Here is a 19,024-nt window from a genome sequence, read left to right on the forward strand (position 1 = left end):
CGTGGAAGAAATGGACAAATTCTTAGAAAAGTACAACTTTCCAAAACTCGATCAGGAAGAAATAGAAAATCTTAACAGACCCATCACAAGCACGGAAATTGAAACTGTAATCAAAAATCTTCCAGCAAACAAAAGCCCAGGTCCAGACGGCTTCACAGCTGAATTCTACCAAAAATTTAGAGAAGAGCTAACACCTATCCTGCTCAAACTCTTCCAGAAAATTGCAGAGGATGGTAAACTTCCAAACTCATTCTATGAGGCCACCATCACCCTAATCCCAAAACCTGACAAAGATCCCACAAAAAAAGAAAACTACAGGCCAATATCACTGATGAACATAGATGCAAAAATCCTTAACAAAATTCTAGCAATCAGAATCCAACAACACATTAAAAAGATCATACACCATGACCAAGTGGGCTTTATCCCAGGGATGCAAGGATTCTTCAATATCCGCAAATCAATCAATGTAATACACCACATTAACAAATTGAAAAATAAAAACCATATGATTATCTCAATAGATGCAGAGAAAGCCTTTGACAAAATTCAACATCCATTTATGATCAAAACTCTCCAGAAAGCAGGAATAGAAGGAACCTACCTCAACATAATCAAAGCTATATATGACAAACCCACAGCAAACATTATCCTCAATGGTGAAAAATTGAAAGCATTTCCTCTAAAGTCAGGAACAAGACAAGGGTGCCCACTTTCACCATTACTATTCAACATAGTTTTGGAAGTTTTGGCCACAGCAATCAGAGCAGAAAAAGAAATAAAAGGAATCCAAATTGGAAAAGAAGAAGTAAAGCTCTCACTGTTTGCAGATGACATGATCCTCTACATAGAAAACCCTAAAGACTCCACCAGAAAATTACTAGAACTAATCAATGACTATAGTAAAGTTGCAGGATATAAAATCAACACACAGAAATCCCTTGCATTCCTATACACTAATAATGAGAAAACAGAAAGAGAAATTAAGGAAACAATTCCATTCACCATTGCAACGGAAAGAATAAAATACTTAGGAATATATCTACCTAAAGAATCTAAAGACCTATATATAGAAAACTATAAAACACTGGTGAAAGAAATCAAAGAGGACACTAACAGATGGAGAAATATACCATGTTCATGGATTGGAAGAATCAATGTAGTGAAAATGAGCATACTACCCAAAGCAATCTATAGATTCAATGCAATCCCTATCAAGCTACCAACAGCATTCTTCACAGAGCTAGAACAAATAATTTCACAATTTGTATGGAAAAACAAAAAACCTCGAATAGCCAAAGCGATCTTGAGAAAGAAGAATGGAACTGGAGGAATCAACCTACCTGACTTCAGGCTCTACTACAAAGCCACAGTTATCAAGACAGTATGGTACTGGCACAAAGACAGAAATATAGATCAATGGAACAAAATAGAAAGCCCAGAGATAAATCCACGCACATATGGACACCTTATCTTCGACAAAGGAGGCAAGAATATACAATGGATTAAAGACAATCTCTTTAACAAGTGGTGCTGGGAACTCTGGTCAACCACTTGTAAAAGAATGAAACTAGAACACTTTCTAACACCATACACAAAAATAAACTCCAAATGGATTAAAGATCTAAACGTAAGACCAGAAACTATAAAACTCCTAGAGGAGAACATAGGCAAAACACTCTCTGACATACATCACAGCAGGATCCTCTATGACCCACCTCCCAGAATATTGGAAATAAAAGCAAAAATAAACAAATGGGACCTAATTAACCTTAAAAGCTTCTGCACATCAAAGGAAACTATTAGCAAGGTGAAAAGACAGCCTTCAGAATGGGAGAAGATAATAGCAAATGAAGCAACTGACAAACAACTAATCTCGAGAATATACAAGCAACTCCTACAGCTCAACTCCAGAAAAATAAATGACCCAATCAAAAAATGGGCCAAAGAACTAAATAGACATTTCTCCAAAGAAGATATAAAGATGGCTAACAAACACATGAAAAGATGTTCAACATCACTCATTATCAGAGAAATGCAAATCAAAACCACTATGAGGTACCATTTCACACCAGTCAGAATGGCTGCAATCCAAAAGTCTACAAGTAATAAATGCTGGAGAGGGTGTGGAGAAAAGGGAACCCTCTTCCACTGTTGGTGGGAATGCAAACTAGTGCAGCCACTATGGAGAACAGTGTGGAGATTCCTTAAAAAACTGGAAATAGACATGCCTTATGATCCAGCAATCCCACTGCTGGGCATACACACTGAGAAAACCAGAAGGGAAAGAGACACGAGTACCCCAATGTTCATCGCAGCACTGTTTATAATAGCCAGGACATGGAAGCAACCTAGATGTCCATCAGCAGATGAATGGATAAGAAAGCTGTGGTACATATACACAATGGAGTATTATTCAGCCATTAAAAAGAATACATTTGAATCAGTTCTAATGAGGTGGATGAAACTGGAGCCTATTATACAGAGTGAAGTAAGCCAGAAAGAAAAACACCAATACAGTATACTAACGCATATATATGGAATTTAGAAAGATGGTAACAATAACCCTGTGTACGAGACAGCAAAAGAGACACTGATGTATAGAACAGTCTTATGGACTCTGTGGGAGAGGGAGAGGGTGGGAAGATTTGGGAGAATGGCATTGAAACATGTAAATATCATGTATGAAATGAGTTGCCAGTCCAGGTTCGATGCACGATACTGGATGCTTGGGGCTGGTGCACTGGGACGACCCAGAGGGATGGAATGGGGAGGGAGGAGGGAGGAGGGTTCAGGATGGGGAACACATGTATACCTGTGGCAGATTCATTTTGATATTTGGCAAATCTAATACAGTTATGTAAAGTTTAAAAATAAAATAAAATTAAAAAAAAATAAAAATAAAAAAAAAAATAAATAAAAATTACATGGGCCATAAAAAAAAAAAAAAAAAAAAAAAAAAAAGAGTCTTCTTCAGCACCACAATTCGAAATCATTAATTCTTCAGCACTCAGTCTTCTTTCATGGTCCAACTCTCACATCCATACACGACTACTGGAAAAATCATAGCTTTGACTATACGGACCTTTGTCAGCAAAGTGATGCCTCTGTTTTTTTTTAATACACTGTCTAGATTTGTCATAGCTTTTCTTCCAAGGAGCAAGCCTATTTTAATTTAATGGTTGCAGTCAATGTCCACAGTGATTTTGGAGCCCAAGAAAATAAAATCTGTCACTGTTGTTCCATGTAAGGTTCTAACTGGCTTCCTTTAATTCTTAGGTCAGACCAGAATTTTAAAGTCTCTGCTTTACCTACTCTGAAAAACTTCAAGTCCCTCTTTTCTAATATGAAGACACTATTGCCAGTGCCATAATCTTGCCAAAAAGGAGAGCAGGGGGAAATTGCCCAAAGATAACTAAGGTAAGCATGTATTGAACTGACAACAACTTTGTACCCTCACAAGACACTACACATTTACTTAGACAGTCCAAATCATAACCCATAAAACAAGTCACAACAATTTTAAAGGGATGTAAATCATACAAAATATGTTATCTGACCATAGTGGAACCAAATTCAAAATCACTAAAAGAAAGATATCTGGAAAATCAAGAAAATTCTGGAAACTAAATGATATGCTTCTAAATAACCCATGGGTCAAAAAAGAAATCAAAAAGGAAATAAGAAAATATGATGAACTAAAATGAAAATATAACATATCCAGATTTCTGAGACAAGGCTAAAGCAGTCCTTAGATAGTAATTTATATCATTAAATACTGCTAGTAGAAAAAGAGAGATCTCAAATCAGTAACCTCAGCTTCTACTTAACAAACTAAAAAAAGAAGAGCAAGAAAAATCAAAGAGAAGAATGAAATATTAAAGATCAGAATGGAAATCAATAAAATAGAAAACAGAAATACAACAGAGAAGATGAATGAAGTCAAAAGCTGTTTCTTTGAAAAGAGAAAATTCAAAAGTCAGCCAGACTGGTGAAAAAGAGAGAGAGAGAGAAGAAACAAGTCACCAACATCAGGATAAACAAATGTGACATCACTGCAGACTACATATTTAAAAAAATATATATATTACTAAAAAAAAATAAAAGAACCAAACAAGAAAAATAAATAAATAAAAATTATGTCAATAAATTCATCAACTTGTTTGAAACAGACAAATTTCTTTAAAGATACAAACCACTGACACTTGAGAAGTAGATTACCTAAGCCTATATCTATTAAGGAAATTTAATCTATACTTGAAAGTAGTTTCATTGGAGAATTCCATCAAACATTTAAGGAAGATATAATATGAATTCTTCAGAAACCATTCCCAAATACTAAGGAAAATGGTTCACAATTTTCCTTCACTATTCTTTCACAATTCATTCTATTCTGAAATCAGTTTTGCTATGATGCTAAAACCAGTAAAGAGCATAAGAGAAATTACAAACCAGTATCATTCATGAACATAAATGCAAAATTCTAAACAGTTTTAGCAAGTTGAATCAACAACATATTAAAAAGCTAATACATCATGACCAATTGGAGTTTATATCAGAGATGCAAGATAACCTGAATATTCAAAAGTTAATCACCATATTAGTAAAATTTTTTAAAATCACATGATCATCTCAATAGATGAAGAAAGTATTTGCCAAAATACAACATCCATTTTTTTATTTTAAAACAAAACAAAAACCTCTCAATTAATTAGGAATAGAAAGGAACTTTTTAAACTGATAAAGGGTATCTGTGAAAAATATATAGCCAACATTATAGTTAAGGGTGAAAGACTTTACACTTTCCCCTAAAATCTGGACATGGCAAGAATATATGCTCTCATCACTTGAATCCAACAACAAGATTCTCGTCAATGCACTAAAGTAAGAAAAAGAAACATGGGGGGATTTTATTTTCAATAGATGAGCAATAAAGAGAAAAAGGAAGTTAAATATGTGTACTACAAATTAACATCAAAATATGAAATATTCAGAGATTTATTTAACACAATTTGTATAACACCTGTTCACTAAAAACTATGAAATACTTAAAGAAATTAAAGAAGACCTAAATAAATGAAGAGGTTATCATTTTTCATCCATTGGAAGACTTGATGTTATTAAGGTCCACAAATTGACCTCCAGATTCAAGGAAGTCTCAGCAGGATTTCTGTAGACAACTGACAAACTGATTCTAAAATTTCTATGGAAACAGAAATAGTAGAAGTAGTAGGATTCCTGTACCTGATTTAAAGATTTACTACAAGGCTATTACAATCAAGGCAGTGTTATATTCATGTAAGAACAGACATAATAAGTGGGATACAACGTAAACTTCAAAAATGGGCCCACATTTGATTAACACAGATATGGTCAAAGTTAACCCAAAATGGATCAAAATGTTAAAGATAAAAGTGGAAAGCTTCTAGGATAAAACCTTTAAGACCTTCAGGTAGACAAAGACTGCTTAAACAAGAAGTCAAAAGCATAAACAATAAAACAAAAAAACTGTCCAACTGGACTTCATCAAAGTTAAAAACTTTTGCTCTTAAAAAGATACCATAAAAAAAATGAAAAGAAAAGCCACATACTATTAGAAAATATTGACAAGATGACAAACAACTTCTTTCCAGACTATATAAAGAACATATAACTCAACAAAAAGACCAACAATCCAATCAAAACATTGAGCAAAACATCTGAACAGTTAAGAAAAGATATATGAATAGCCAATATGCACATGAGAATGCAAATCAAAACCACAAGGAGACACTACACACATCCACCAGAACAGATACAATTTAAAAGACCAGCAATACCAAACATTGGCATGACTATGAAATATGGTTGCAAATTGCTCATAACTAGAATGCAAAATAATATAATCACTTTAGAAAACAGTTGAACCATTAACAGAGTTTACAATACAGCAATACCACTCCTAGATATTTACCCCCCAAAATGAAAAAACGTATCTCAACAAAAAGATGTGAACAAAAATTTAATAGCACCGTTATGAATACTAGCCAAAAACTAGAAATAACTCAAATAACCTTCAACTGATGAATGATTAAAAAAAAAAAAAGAAGCTGTGGTATATCCATACAATTACAATGTTCTACCATTTGGCAATAAAAGGTACAAAGTACCGATATAGGAATAATATGGATGAATCTCAAAAACATCAGGCTGAATAAAAGCAGCCATACACCAAAAACTATATAGTATATGCTTCCATTTATATGAAATTCTAACTAAATTAGGAAGGACTGTTTTACAATTTCAGAGAGAAGATAAAGATCATGGGTTGGGGGATGACGGTGGAAGGGACTGACAGGGAGGAAAAAAATGTTCTATTATCTTTGGAGGATGAAAATGTTCTACATTTTGTAGTGTAATTAAATAGCTATTTCTAACTGCCAAAATGTATGGAACTGTACATTAAAATGGGTATTTTGTTTTATATAAATTATACCTCTATAAAGTTAATACAAAAATGTGGGATATAAATTTCTATTCCAAACTTACTGTGTGATTAAATGAGAACATGTATAAAAATAAGTCTAATACTCTATAAATATATGTTCAATAAGTTACTTTCAACAATTATATCATTTTTAATATATAATAATCAGCATCAAAACCAGATTTAAACATATACAGTTAGCTATAACTAAGTTCACTTTACAAAATTTCAACAATGTTAGTTGCTATTCTTAAAAATTCTTCTAACATTCCATGAATTCCAAGAAAAAAACATTCTGAAATACCAAGACAAAGGAATCCTCAAAGTTTAAGGGAGAGTTAATGTCTAATCCACAAAATTAGCACTTTTTACTTGCCTTTCAATGAGCATTTTTTAGAACAGTCACTAAATCAAAGGTGACCTGCCTCCCTAATTAGCCTCTAAATATACCTTGAATGCTAGATAATAATAATCCTTAAGTAAATGAATCTTTTAAAAAGATAAAAATAAAGTAAAATGAACTATGCTACTAAGGAAAATTATAATGCTTCTCAGCATGATGCCAAACTAAATCCCTGGACTGCACATCCAACTTTTTACTTAGCGCAACTGTTACAAGTCCTAGTAAAAGTCCTGGTTCACTCCTCCTCTCCTTGCAGCTGATCCTGAAGACAAGAAGAGTGCTGGCCAAGGAGCCCTGTAGAGAGTGCAACCACTGGAGAGGCAGGCTGGTGAGTGCGAGTGAAGAACCAAATATGTCACAGAACTGTCAGGCCATTTTACTATTTCTTTGGTCCATCCTGAAAGTGAAAGTTGCCCAGTCATGTCCAACTCTTAGGGACCCCATGGACCGTATAGTCCATGGAATTCTCCAGGCCAGAACACTGGAGCGGGTAGCCTCTCCCTTCTCCAGGGGATCTTCCCAAACCAGAGATCGAACCCAGGTCTCCCGCATTGCAGGCGGATTCTTTACCGGCTGAACCACAAGGGAAGCCTATCTGGAGTGGGTAGCCTATCCCTTCTCCAGGGGATCTTCCCAACCCAGGAATGGAACCAGGGTCTCCTGCATTGCAGGCAGATTCTTTACCAACTGAGCTATCAGGAAGTCCTACTGAAGACTAAAGGGCTTCCCTGGGGCTCAGAGGATAAAGAATCCACCTGCAATGCGGGTTCGAGCCGTGAGTTGGAAAGATCCCCTAGAGGAGGGCATGGCAACCCACTCTAGTATTCTTGCCTGGAGAATCCCATGGACAGAGGAGCCTGGCAGGCTACAGTCATGGGGCCTCAAAGTCGGACACAACTGAGCAACTAAGCACAAACACTGAAAACTAAACAGTGTGAACAAAAGCAGAAAGAGGACAAGCAGGATATCTGAGAAGGACAACAAGCAAATCATTTGTACAGGCTTTTGACTGGGACTGTCATCAGCTTAGGTCCACCAAGGGGGCCCATGGAGGGGCTGGAAGGGCAGATTGTGACAGTGTTAATGCTAGGCTGTGGGATTTGGCTGCTAAAATATTGAAGGGAAGAGGGGAAAGACTACGTGGTTAACATTTCCCAAGCAGATTATTTAGAACTTTTTCATAAAATAACACTGTCATCCCAACAAAACTGCCAACAGCTACAGCCACAGCAGCCAACCTTTGGATGCACCAAAGTTCAAAACACAAGGTATGAGAACAAACCTACGGCAAGTGCAAGATTCTTTTAGATATATCAACAGAACCCTAGTATCTCCTTCAGCTGATGCAACAAACTTCTCCACAACACCACTGGGGCCTTCTGGTGTTACCAGTTTGGGGTTTAGTTTCTGTTTGACAGTCATCAGTATGAAGACCTTGAGTGTCTCTACACAGTACTACATAAGTGAAGTCTTAGAGGACAAAGAGGAGGAAAAGAGAGTATTCTGAGTTTACTATGCTGACTGGCTAAGACAAAGTAATATATAATAGACCTGAGATGAAAGAAGCGTGCACACACACACACACACACATAAAGCAGCCAAACTACTTGAGACAGAATCAAAAATGAAGCTGAATTTCAAGATTCAGTAAAGCAGAAATTCGGGAACACTATTTGCAATTTGCCTATAAAAATTTTTGTATGTGTCTGACCATTGTTCAATTAAATGGTGCATTCTACTGAAATAGGAGTTCTGAGATTGATTTCTTTTTCTTGTAATAATTCTCAAAAAAAGTTTAAATTTAGTGATGTAGTATCAAAGCTTTGGAAATGAACAGTAATTTTATACTGTTCCTCTGAAGACATGGAAGAGGATAATAATATATTATTCAAATCATTATCTTTTTTTTTTTCACTTTTTCCTGTGGGAAAAAAGCTTTTCCTCTGGGAAAGTCTTTCAACTTCAAAAACCTTTGGAGATAATTTTTTTGGCATGACTTCTTGACTCTGTCACAAATGGCTTTGAAATATTCATCATTCCTCTCAGATGATAAACAATGGCATTGCTTCTGTTGCTAAAGACAAAGGGAAAATGTCTCTAGTTTCACTTGGAAGCTCTTTAGAAAGAACTCCTGAAACAGTGTGATAGATAGGTTCGTGGGTACCTGCCCACCCCATGCTCACTTTGTGTTAAACTGGCCTCTAGTACCCAAGCCATTAACCAAAACTCTTGACCATATGACTGGATCACAAGTGAACACCCAGCCCAAGATGCCAATCAGACCCTCTCTCCCAGGAATTTAGACCATAGGCTGTCTCTGCTGGCCATGAGCTTAGTCATCATGTCCTAGGGGGGCTCAGGAAGTCATTTCTATTCTCTGTGAGGAGAAAGAGAAATTTGGTGGAAAAAGAGTAAAGTGGGGACATATGTATACCTATGGATGATTCATGTTGATGTATGGCAGAAACCAACACAACATTATAAAGCAATTATCCTCCAATTAAAAATAAATAAATTTTTTTAAAAAGAACAAAGTGAATATGATGACAAGAAAATATGTTACAGGACAAAGACACTCAAGAACACAGATACTGCGTGGTTACTATTGTGCCCACCATCCTTCCAGTCCCTACCAGGCCTGGTTATACTTCCTGTCCATGGGCACCCTGGAATTCACTTAATTCCTTATAAAGACAAACAAACAAACTCCTTAGTTTATGTTTGTTCCAATGGGTTTCTTATAACCAAACAGTCCCTGATTGAAACAAAATGAGTATTAAAAACAGAAATTTTAAACAAAAGATAATTTCATATTTGAAACCAATGTTAGGAAATCTTTTGATTTACTAGCCACAGATTTGCTTTATAAAACTTAAAATATTTTCATTATCTCTCTTTATAGTTATGAAATAGTGCTGTTCAAAAAACCTGTAAAATTGAGAATATTTCAGGATTCTGCCACTTCATCAAACCTCATTAGTGTTATATCCAAAGAATGAGCATGGTTCATTCATTTCACAAACATGTATTTAGTCCCTTTAAATGCCAGGTACAGACTAGAAATAAAATATGAGATACAGACTGGAAATAAAATGATCAAAACAGCCTCACTACCACCCTATTTAAATAGGATACACAAAAGCACAAACACAATAATTTTTTCAAGAGTTAAGTGCTATAGAGCATGACAGTTATTACAAATACGCATATACATGACTCTCATCTTCCTCTGTGAATTTTGCTGTACCTTGCATATTTTGAGTCATTTCAGTGGCACTGTCCTAGACATTACTATTTGTTTTATTTAAATCAATTTGATCACTGAAGAGTCACTTTTCCAATCCTCTTTAAGTAAGTACTAGTTATTTCTTCTACAATCATGCAATTCAAGGACTTCTCTTCAATTCAGATATCCTTTGATATTTTCCATGAGAATCTTACACAAATTGGCACCTCTTTCAACACCCAACAGTTTTCTCTTCACATTAAAAAAAGCTGAGGAAACATCATTCTTAATGCACGATAATCTTCTGTGTTTTTTTTTTAATGTCTGTTATTTCATTTTACATACAGGTAATTCTAAGGAATCAATTCATAAATTTACAGGTAGAAATATGCCCTCTCCTTTGTCTTTCATTTTCACTATTATTAACTGCAAAGCTTCCTTTATTCAGCTTCCTTTATTCCAGATGAAACATTTATAGAAGAACTATTTCCTAGTACATAAAACATTCCAAAATATAAAATTTAGTCACACATTATTTTCATTAATCTGCTTTAAGAAGGCACAGTAAAATATAGAAAGAAAATGGAAACAGACTCCAAATCTGCAAAATACTGTATGTCCTTCCTGTTTTCTGAATTGTTAAGAGCAATGTTCCAATTACAAATTCCTTGTGTAATAAATAACTTCTAAAGATTGAATTTCTGTTGAATTCTGTTGGCTGATACAAGTAACAGAATGTCACATTCTTTACTACACTATACTTCAACCAACAAAAATCTGAACACTAAGATTCAAAAATTCATGTAAAATATCATGTATGAAACAAGTTGCCAGTCCAGGTTCGATGCACGATACTGGATGCTTGGGGCTGGTGCACTGGGACGACCCAGAGGGATGGTATGGGGAGGGAGGAGGGAGGAGGGTTCAGGATGGGGAGCACATGTATACCTGTGGCGGATTCATTTTGATATTTGGCAAAACTAATACAATTATGTAAAGTTTAAAAATAAAATAAAATTTAAAAAAATTTAAAAAAAAATTCATGCATGCATTCATCACATTCCTTCAATAAATATCTAACTTAATATCATTACAGTGCTAGGGTCTGAAGATATAATTTGATAAACAAAATAAACAAAAAGGTCTCCATTTCTAACTTCGCTGAGTTTAAAGTTATGTAATAAGTAAACTCCAAATACTTTGATTTCAGCCTTGGTTAAAATTATAGTTTAAATCTCATACCATAAGTTTTCAATGAGAACCATTAGATAAAGAAGGTTTTTACATTACTACTACCATTGATGCATCATAATTCAACAAACTCTGCTTAGAAATGTTTACTGTCAGCCCTCCATATTTATGGATGCAAAACGCATGAGTATGGAGGACCGAATGTTCTATGTCATTTTATCTAAGGGACTTGAGTATCTACAGGGGCTTCTGGAACCAATCCCATCGATACCAAGGGATTAAACTGTATAAAATACTGTAAAGAGATTTAATTTTGAAATAATTTAAATAAATACAGTTACAAAGAGAGAAACTTTAATTGCCATGGCCTAAAAGTTACACAAATTAAGGAAAGCAAAATAACCTTGCTATATAATCACTGACATTAGGTGGGCAGATTCACAAAACACCAGTCCAATAAGTTCAATGGATCTTCACTTGAATTTTAACTAGGTGTTTGAAGGGTCCGTTCATCTGTTTTGACTTTATTTATATAAATTTTTATAGTTTATACTATCAGACAGCAGTAACTTGTTTCAAAATTTATGCAGTTGGTTTCAGTTATTTTGATGATTCTATCCTATTTTAATATCAACAGATATTAAAAAACAATTTCCATCTGGAAATCTAAAGAGGTTTTAGTTTGGCCTCCATATTGAAGCACTGAGGCACCTCAAAGGGTATCTATCTGAGAGTTTTTCAGATAATTTTTTAAAGCAAGGTCAAACCCAAGAGAATAAAGGTGAAGCCTACAGGGATAACTGCAGGAGCAGGCCTGCAAGGTAATCAATCAAGCAATTTATAGACAAAGCACATACGGCAATTACAGATTTAGAACAGACAATAAGTTATCAACTTTGACAATGCAAAAGGAAAATAACAGAAGACAAAAACTGAGAGGTGAAGGAGGACAGGGGTTAATATCATCATCTTACACAGTGGGGAGCCAAAAGACACAATCTATGGCTACTGATGCTGCTGCTAAGTCACTTTAGTCATGTCCAACTCTGTGCGACCCCACAGACGGCAGCCCACCAGGCTCCTCTGTCCCTGGGATTCTCCAGGCAAGAATACTGGAGTGGGTTGCCAGTTCCTTCTCCAATGCATGCATGCATGCATGCTAAGTCGGTTCAGTTGTGTCCGATTCTGTGTGACCCTATGGACGGCAGCCCACCAGGCTCCTCTGTCCATGGGATTCTCTAGGCAAGAATACTGGCTAATGGGAAACTAAACAAAAGCACACTAAGTGAGCATCATTATTGCACAGAGATTTTGCTTAAGAACCAACAGTGGTAACTGTGTGCCAGGCATTTACTAAGAATTTTTAGGAGCTGTTCATTTAACTATACAATACAATGCTTTAAATGAGTCTTTAAAAAAAAGAAGGAACTTCCCTAGCAGTCCAATGGTTAGGACTTTGCTTTCCAATGCAGGGTGTGGGGGTTCCAGCCATGGTCAGGGAACTAATATCCCACATGCCTTGGGACCAAAAAACCAAAACATAAAAAAAGAGAAGCAAAACTGTAACAAATTCAATAAAGGTTTTAAAAGTGGTCCACATCAAACAATCTTTAAAAAAAAAAAATTGAAGCTATAGGGTAACCAATCAGTTCAATTCAGTCACTCAGTCATGTCTGACTCTTTAAGACCCCATGGACTGCAGCACACCAGGCTTCCCTGTCCATCACCAACTCCCGGAGTTTGCTCAAACTCATGTCCACTGAGTCAGTGATGCCATCCAACCATCTCATCCTCTGTTGCCCTCTTCTCCTGCTTTCAATCTTTCCCAGCATCAGGGTCATTTCCAATAAGTCAGTTCTTTGCATCAGGTAGCCAAAGTATTGGAGTTTCAGCTTCAGCATCAGTCCTTCCAATGAATATTCAGGACTGATTTCCTTTAGGATGGACTGGTTGGATCTTCTTGCAGTCCAAGGGACTCTCAAGAGTCTTCTCCAACACCACAGTTCAAAAGCATCAATTCTTCAGCGAAAGCTTTCTTTATAGTCCAACTCTCACATCCATGACTACTGGAAAAACCATAGCTTTGACTAAACAGACCTTCGTTTGCAAAGTAATGTCTGCTTTTTAATACACTGTCTAGGTTAGTCATAGCTTTTCTTCCAAGGAGCAAGCGTCTTTTAATTTCATGGCTGCAGTCACCATCTGCAAGTGATTTTGGAGCCCAAGAAAATAAAGTCTCTCACTGTTCCCTTGTTTCCCAATACAGGAACCAACAGTGGTGATATAATCACAATAATGTAACTTTATAAGATGAAGATGACAAGAGAGAGATAAATGGTACAATGAAAACAGGCCAATACCTCATGCATCAGTGCAGGAAGTCAAAAGATAGTAACATCTAAAACTGATAAGCCAAGAAACAGAGGCATAAGCATATTTCTTAGATATATGGAGATCATCCCCAGGAGAACTAGACACTGAAACAATTTTTTTTTAAGGTTTTAAAATCCTAGACCTTTGAGACATAGGTCTAGGATTGGAGAGAAATGGGACAGAGGACCACTGCTTTCATATGTTAAAAAATTCTGAACTACTTATATTTTTTACCATGTTAATGATTTACTTTTATCATTTCTTTCAAATTTAGTTAATAATATTTTTCCCCAAAAAAGTAGCAATCCAATCTGTCCTACTATCTTAGTCAGGTGAAATTCTTTTCTATTTTAATGGTTTCCAGAGAATGACCTAACAATAAAAGGTTAACAGGTCAGCACGTCACAAATTTTTCAGTTCATGTTTCAATTGGTAAATTAATATAAAGTGATTCTACAAATATTAAGATGTGGCCTTTCCTGGCCTAAAATGGCAAAACACACAATCCATGGTCTGAAAGGTACTGTTTGCCCATCTGTCCCACCTTCAATATCTTTGCTCTTTATTCCTCTTTGTAAGAAAAGTCAGACTTTCATACCCTGTTCAGTAGAATGGTTTCAAGGGAAAATTCCTGATGAGAGTACTGATACTAACCAACCAAAGCGATCATCATCTCCATCATCACAGGCTACAGCTTTAGTCCTGGTGATTACGGCAGAGAAGTGCTGACGCAACCCAGGCAAGTGCTGCAGATGGTGGACTAAATCCAACAGGAGGTCTTGCATATTATTCATCGAGGTCACAAACCAGAGTTTCAAGAGCTCAAGGCAGCCCACACACACACATTTGGTTTGGCCTACATAATGCTGGCCCACACTGTAATTCTGAAGAAGTGGCCAATGTCTAAAACAGAGAATTCAAATAAAAATGCAGATTTCCACCTTTTCTCAATGAATCAGTAAGGGTAACCCCTCAAAACTGGGTTGAGTGCTCCAACTTGCCACCCCTAGCCTACTTCCCTCATTCATGTTACCAGTCTGGCCTTATAGTCATTTATATTTCTGATCTTTGCAATAAAAAACACATGCATGCCCACTTGACCACAACTTACTGCCTGCCAACTGTCTTACTTTGACTAGAACTAGGACTGAAAGACAAATTTTCAAAAAATGGTAAATCCTTCTGATTGATATCTTACGAGATAACACTTAAAAGCCAGAAATAAAAACACTAAAGCACCAAGTCCAATAGCTAGCACTGTAATCTACATTTTCAGGAAAATAGTCATCATTTACTTACATTTTAATGTCTCTCCAGCATATGGTATATGCAACTTAAATCGGTCACAGTTGGGTCCAGGAGTCAATGACGTGCAGCTTTTTAAAAAAGAAAGAAATGAAAAGCATTTCTCAAAACCCCACATATTTATAATATTAAATAAAGTTAATTAAAAGTAATCCTTACAGACCAGTGATTAAAACACTGACTTATAGACCAAAATAAAAGCCCTTAATGGTCATGGAGGCTAAGACAAAATAAGATCTGTGTTCAAAGAAATAATTCATTTATCTCACAAGAAAACCTATATGCCTTCTAACATTAAATACCAACACTGCTTCAGCTACTTCTCTCAAAGAAGTGTATCTCAACTTTGAAAACAGGTACATGATCCAAAACAGGTCTGTAGTCTTTGATGCCAAGAATTGTAAAAGAAGCGTAGTTTTATGGTCATATTTTATATATAGACTCTTAGTTTTCACTCAGTTAGTACTAAAAAGAGCCCACTTTTGGCCTTTTTCTGGTACCAGATGGTTTTCTCTCTTTCCCCGAAAACAAGGCGCTTCCTCTAGATTTGGCACCCCATAACTTACATCTGTAGCAGAGCACAATGCTCTGCACTCAGTTTCAGATAAAATGCAAATTTAAAAGGGGGGGTGGGTGAGTTAGTCACTCAGGTCTCAACAGCTTGTTGTTTTATTTTTAAATCTATTACTTCGCAAGGTTATACAATGTTCTTTGTTCTTTACACAGATTTACTTTGTAAACTATCTCTCATGATCTTCTGAGTCATAACTTCAACTGTGTAACAGCAATATTGACTTCATAAATTAATAAAATATTAATATGAAGTCAGTTGAGGAAGTTGTATGTCTTCATTTAGTCAAAAAAATAAGCAAAGCATTTCATTGGTAGAGTAAGAAGGATTTTTTTCAGAACTCCAAAACTGCCTAAGAAACATTTCTGAAAAAGAACCTACCTAAGTGGTTTAAGGAAAGGAAGCTGTTGGAACAAATGTGCCACTTCCCTAGACGGCCACTGTGAAAGGCAACCAGCATGTGAGACGAAATTTGAGAAGTGCTGACTCTAAAAACACTAACTCAGAGCTCATATGAGATTTACTATTACTTTTTCCCAAAACTCTATAAATGTTAAAGAGAAAAATAGACAGAAATTTTAACGTATTTAGCATAAACCAGACTGAGTGACTGAGCGCACGCACACCAGGTCGAGTATTCCTCTTTATCCTTAGGGGCCAATAAAAACATTAGTTTATAAACTAAACAACAAAACTGCACTAGTAATTACAGAGTAACTTACTTTAATTTTTTTACAAGTTTTAAGATCACAGTCTCCTTTACCTTTCAACATAAAAAATTCTTTGGGGCACATTTTATTAAAGGTACTAAAATCTCTCTCTTATAGTAACATCTTTTCTAGCCTACAACATAGTAGTTCTTTGAAAACACTTACGGAAAACACTTAAACACTAACATTATAAAATATGAAGTATAATCTAATGACAGAAATGACTCTATAAGCAACACTAAGAATTTTCTTCTCTTACATTATATTCAACAATGTTTTTAAATAATTTAACAAATAAACATACAATCAAGTGTCTTTGGAGGCTTGAAGATCAAATCACCTACATCACTTAATGACTGAAGTTATTAGTAGTACAGGAAATCCTCAAGATTAATCTGATTCTAATTTGAATAAATTCATCCTTCTACTATGTGAACTAAATTTTGAATTAATTACAGTCACTGTGGTGCCACACTTTATATTATTCACTTTAGGCTTAAACCAGGTCTAGGAAAGTGTCTTTGTGCTCTGCCTTTTCACCTTCCTCCTTTTCTACTTGAATGGCTGGTCCCAGCCACCTCAGGGCAGAAAAAAATTCATTTCTCCATCTGAGTGATTCACTCACTGATTCTTTTCACTTAGCTAATACTGACTGAACATTGTTCCATGTCTTAGGAATAGAGGGTGGACAAGATAGACAAGAGCTACAGTCTCATGATACTTAAATTCTGGCAAGGGAAGGAGAAATGATTTAAAAAATAAAAAGAAGCGACAAATGTGCAAAGATAGTTTAAGACTGCTAAATGTGATGAAGAAAATAAAACAGGGAGCTGCAATAAAACAGGAGCCACACGATGCTGGAAGACTGGGAAAGACCCTTGGAGGTGGTGAAATCTGAAACCTGAATAATGCAAAGGGGCCAACCATGCACAGTTCTGGTGAAGAGCATTCCAGGCAGAGGAAACAGCTGGTGCAAAGGCGTGAAGGCAGGAACAAGTTGGGTATTTCTGGGGGAAGGGATCTTGCTAAGTCTGGGCAATGCGGCTAGAGCAGAGTGACTGCAGGAGATCAGAACAGCAAAAGATCAGGAAAAGAGATACACAAGGGACAGACCACGCAGAGCCACGGAAGTAGTGGCGATTAATTCAGGTTTTATTCTGAGTACAAAGGAGGGTTTTAGGAAGAGTATTATTATCTGAGTCTATGTTTTTAAAAGATTATCCAGTACACTGTATGGAAAAGGGGACTGTGAAAAGGTAAAACAGAAACCAAGAAACCAAAGACGAATCCATTACAGGCAAGAAAGATGCTGGGCCCTTAGGCTGGGGAAAGACCAGGGGCGATGGAGACGAGAGGATTTACTCAACAGGGACAACTAGGAGAGAAGCAAGCTGAGGGAGAAGGGAAGTCAAGAGCTGAGTGTCAGCTGACAGCCAATTCTTCCAGGAAACAGAGGCAGATCCATGGGAGGGACAGCCATTCTAAAAGAGCCACTAAAGCAGCACACACACACAAAAGAAGATAGAAGAAAAACTCATCAAAAAAGAGCCCTGTCTATTGTTGGAAAGATCACTTACTTAGTGGCGATGGTGGCAGGGGTAACAGTCCTCAAGCAGGACTATACATGGGTTACATTAGCTAATCTCCAGTTAACTGCAGGGCTTCTGTCTGGCTGAGAGGTATACACAAATTTGGGGCCAAGAACCAAACTATTCAAGGGAGCAGAGAAGAAAGGCTAAGCTGTCTCTCTCTCCTAAACAGCACTCAGCTTCTCCTCCAAGGAAACATTGAGCAAATTATTTAAAATATCTTGTTATGCTGTCTTCCATATTTCTTAGGATAAACAGCTTGATGGGAAACAAGCTAATGTCATCTTACCTGATGGTTCATTTAAGATTAAACTGTTTCCTTTTTAAATTACCTCCGTCTAAAACTGGTTTTGGTCATGTTGTTTAATTTTCTGTGAAATTTCAAACCATACTCAAGGAGGCCAATAGTTTTTCAATTAATACAAAAAAAAAAAAAAACGTTTGGGTTTAAAAAATACTGAAAAACACAGATGAAAAGAAAGGTTCCACATATGGAAAAGAAAGATCTAAGTGTGCTTATGTCTACGTACAAAAACAGGTTTCAAAGAGAGCATCACCAAATGTAGTAGGATTTGGGGTGATCCTTAGAACTTTCTTCAATGACCTTCTGCATGGTTTTGATTAATAATGAACATGAACTATTCTACAAGTAAATATTTTAAAGCTAAACATATTCTTTTATATCTTGACTCAGGAAACTTGGCTATGATGGCTTGATTAATCTTTTTCTTCTAAAGTGCCTCACTCCTTTTCAAAAGGAAATAAGGCAGGGTGATTTACTGATGAACAGTCTTCAAATGAGATGTATGAAACTCTTTATATTATGATATCACAAAACATGACATTTCTAATATTTATTATCTCTCACAGTTTCTCACATGTCAGGGTTTAGGAATGGCTTGGCAGAGCAACTCTGGTGTAAGGTCTCCTATGAAGTTGCGGTCAAATGCAGTTAACAGAGAACTAATACAGTACGCAAGTTCATTCTCCTAGAAAGACATCTCCTTACCCAAGTATGAAAAAGCTAGTAAGTAAGAAGCTACTAACTTCATTAAAATTATATTTGCATAATGGCAACTTGCGCTAACATAGTTAGATCTAAGGTTTAAAAAGACCAATATCTTTTAGTAATAAAATAATTTTTAATGACTTAAAAATTGCTGACAATTCAAATGTAACTTCAAATTTGC

The 19,024-nt window shown here is 36.0% G+C and overlaps 1 protein-coding gene across 11 annotated transcripts in view; it reads right to left on the bottom strand.

Annotated features, from left to right (window-relative positions):
* Positions 1-19,024, bottom strand: part of BABAM2 (BRISC and BRCA1 A complex member 2) — a 470,493-nt gene that overhangs the window by 368,537 nt on the left and 82,932 nt on the right. For 10 of the 11 annotated variants that reach the window (XM_055540629.1, XM_055540627.1, XM_055540626.1 and 7 more), the window contains one exon: positions 14,959-15,035. In XM_055540629.1, coding sequence (XP_055396604.1) covers positions 14,959-15,035 — 77 coding nt within the window. Of the gene's footprint in view, positions 1-14,313; positions 14,563-14,958; positions 15,036-19,024 lie in introns of those variants that run through there. The other variant, XM_055540628.1, reaches the window with a different exon arrangement.

This window comes from Bubalus kerabau, chromosome 11 (genome assembly GCF_029407905.1).
Source record: "Bubalus kerabau isolate K-KA32 ecotype Philippines breed swamp buffalo chromosome 11, PCC_UOA_SB_1v2, whole genome shotgun sequence".
NCBI classification, from domain to species: domain Eukaryota; kingdom Metazoa; phylum Chordata; class Mammalia; order Artiodactyla; family Bovidae; genus Bubalus; species Bubalus kerabau.